The 2,190-nt window shown below is 41.1% G+C and overlaps 1 protein-coding gene across 1 annotated transcript; it reads left to right on the top strand.

Moving 5' to 3' along the window:
- Positions 1 to 561: 561 nt before the first annotated feature.
- On the top strand, positions 562 to 1,209 carry LOC115966375. The gene has a single exon (XM_031085619.1). The coding sequence runs from the start codon at positions 562 to 564 to the stop codon at positions 1,207 to 1,209; it is 648 nt and encodes a 215-aa protein (XP_030941479.1).
- Positions 1,210 to 2,190: the final 981 nt, after the last annotated feature.

The raw sequence follows: 2,190 nt of genomic DNA, 5'->3' as shown, positions 1-2,190 counted from the left end.
AGTATTGTATTGATGCACTTGTTGAGAAAAACACACCTCAAGAATGGCGGTTCACGGGTTTCTATGACGAACCAGTGACACATAGAAGGCATGAGGCATGGACAAAGCTTCAAACCCTAAATGATAAGCCACACATTCCTTGGTTGTGTGCAGGGGACTTCAACGAAATTACAAGACAGGAAGAAAAGAGAGGAGGTGTACGTCGGGAAAATAGTCAAATGCAAGCTTTCCGGGATGTTATAGATGAGTGTAGTTTTATGGATTTAGGTTTTATTGGCCCAAATTTCACTTGGGCAAAGCATTTCAATGATGGACATTCGATTTGGGAGAGACTAGACTGTGGATTAGCAACCAATCCGTGGTTCTTGCGGTTTCCGGGCACTAAAGTTCACCATTTACCTTGTACTAGACTGTGGATTAGCAACCAATCCGTGGTTCTTGCGGTTTCCGGGCACTAAAGTTCACCATTTACCTTGTCTTTCCTCGGATCATTGCCCATTGTTTATCAACCCTTCAGGAATTGAAATTCCATCCTATAAAAAACCCTTTAGGTTTGAGGAGATGTGGCTGGCTAATAGTAGGTGTAGGGAGGTGGTTGAAGCAGCATGGAGGTCATGTGTATCATTAGATCCTAATAAGGAAATCCTTGGAAAAATAGAAAAATGTGGCAGAGACTTAACATGGTGGAATTACAATGTATTTGGAAATGTGAGGAGGGAGCTAAAAAAGAAGAGGGATGTGCTAGTTGAAGAGGAAGCAGTGGCATTGAGAACTGGAAGCAATGTACGGATCAGAGAATTGCAAAGAGAAATAAATGAGTTGCTGGACCGAGAAACAAGGATGTGGACTCAACGCTCTCGAATTCTTTGGCTAAAAAATGGAGATGGAAATACAAAATTTTTCCATAGTCGAGCCTCCCACCGGTATAGAAAAAATGTGATATTGGGGCTGAATGATAGCCATGGAGTTTGGAAGGAAGGACCAAGTGAAGTAGCAGCTATCCTTATTCACTACTACAGTGACTTGTTCTCCACCTCAAATCTGCCCACTCAACATGAAGCTCTAAGCCACATTCCTCAAGTGATCACCGATGATATGAACAGTGAATTGACTAGTAGATTTGAGGAATGGGAAGTACTCCAAGCATTGAAACAAATGGCACCTATGAAGGCACCAGGACCAGATGGAATGCCCCCTATCTTTTTTTAGCATTTTTGGCCTATGATTGAAGGTGATGTTACTCACTTGGTGCTATCTTGGTTAAATTCAGGTACCATCCCACACCCACTGAATCATACTTTCATTACACTAATCCCAAAAAAGAAAAACCCAAACTTAGTGTCAGATTATCGCCCCATTAGTTTATGCAATGTGCTTTACAAAATTTTTGCTAAAGTCCTTGCCAATAGACTAAAAAAACTCCTCAATTCAGTCATAAATGAAAACCAATCTGCTTTTGCAAAAGGCCGCCTCATATCAGATAATATCCTTATTGCCTTCGAAACTTTACATTGCATGAAAAATTATAATTCAAGTGCATCGGGTTTTATGGCTTTGAAGCTTGACATGAGTAAAGCCGATGATAGGGTTGAATGGGTGTTTTTAGAAAATGTGATGAGGAAAATGGGATTTTCAGAAATATGGATTGGGCTTATTATGGTGTGTGTGCGATCAGTCACCTACTCTATACTTGTAAATGGAGAACCAAAGGGTATGATTCAACCCTCAAGAGGGCTTAGACAAGGAGATCCTCTCTCTCCTTTTCTCTTTCTCCTTTGCACCGAGGGCCTTCATGGCCTTATAAATAAAGCAGCAAATAATGGTGACATCCACGGATTTAGTTTGTGCAAAAGAGGACCCAAACTATCCCACTTATTTTTTGCAGATGATAGCCTTCTTTTTTGTAGGGCCAACTTTGAAGAATGCAGTAAAGTTTTGGAGTTGCTATCAGTGTATGAAGAGGTCTCTGGCCAAAAATTAAACAGGGAGAAGACAGCCTTATTCTTCAACAAAGCAGTTATAGAAGCAAACCGCCAGATCATCAAAGGCATTCTGGGAGTCCGTGAAATCCATCACTATGAAAAATACTTGGGGCTGCCGTCTTTGACTGGTAGGCGAAAAAAAGCAAGCTTTAATTATATCAAGGAGAGAGTGTGGAGGAAGCTGCAAGGATGGGAAGGAAAACTCCTT

The sequence above is a fragment of the Quercus lobata genome, chromosome 11 (assembly GCF_001633185.2).
Source record: "Quercus lobata isolate SW786 chromosome 11, ValleyOak3.0 Primary Assembly, whole genome shotgun sequence".
Classification (NCBI taxonomy): domain Eukaryota; kingdom Viridiplantae; phylum Streptophyta; class Magnoliopsida; order Fagales; family Fagaceae; genus Quercus; species Quercus lobata.
Note: the sequence above shows the minus strand (reverse complement) of the source record. Positions and strands in the feature narration are given on the sequence as shown.

What these genes read in the sequence shown, in the direction of transcription:
- LOC115966375 (XM_031085619.1), top strand. Translation starts at nt 562, where the DNA reads ATGTGGCTGGCTAATAGTAGGTGTAGGGAGGTGGTTGAAGCAGCATGG.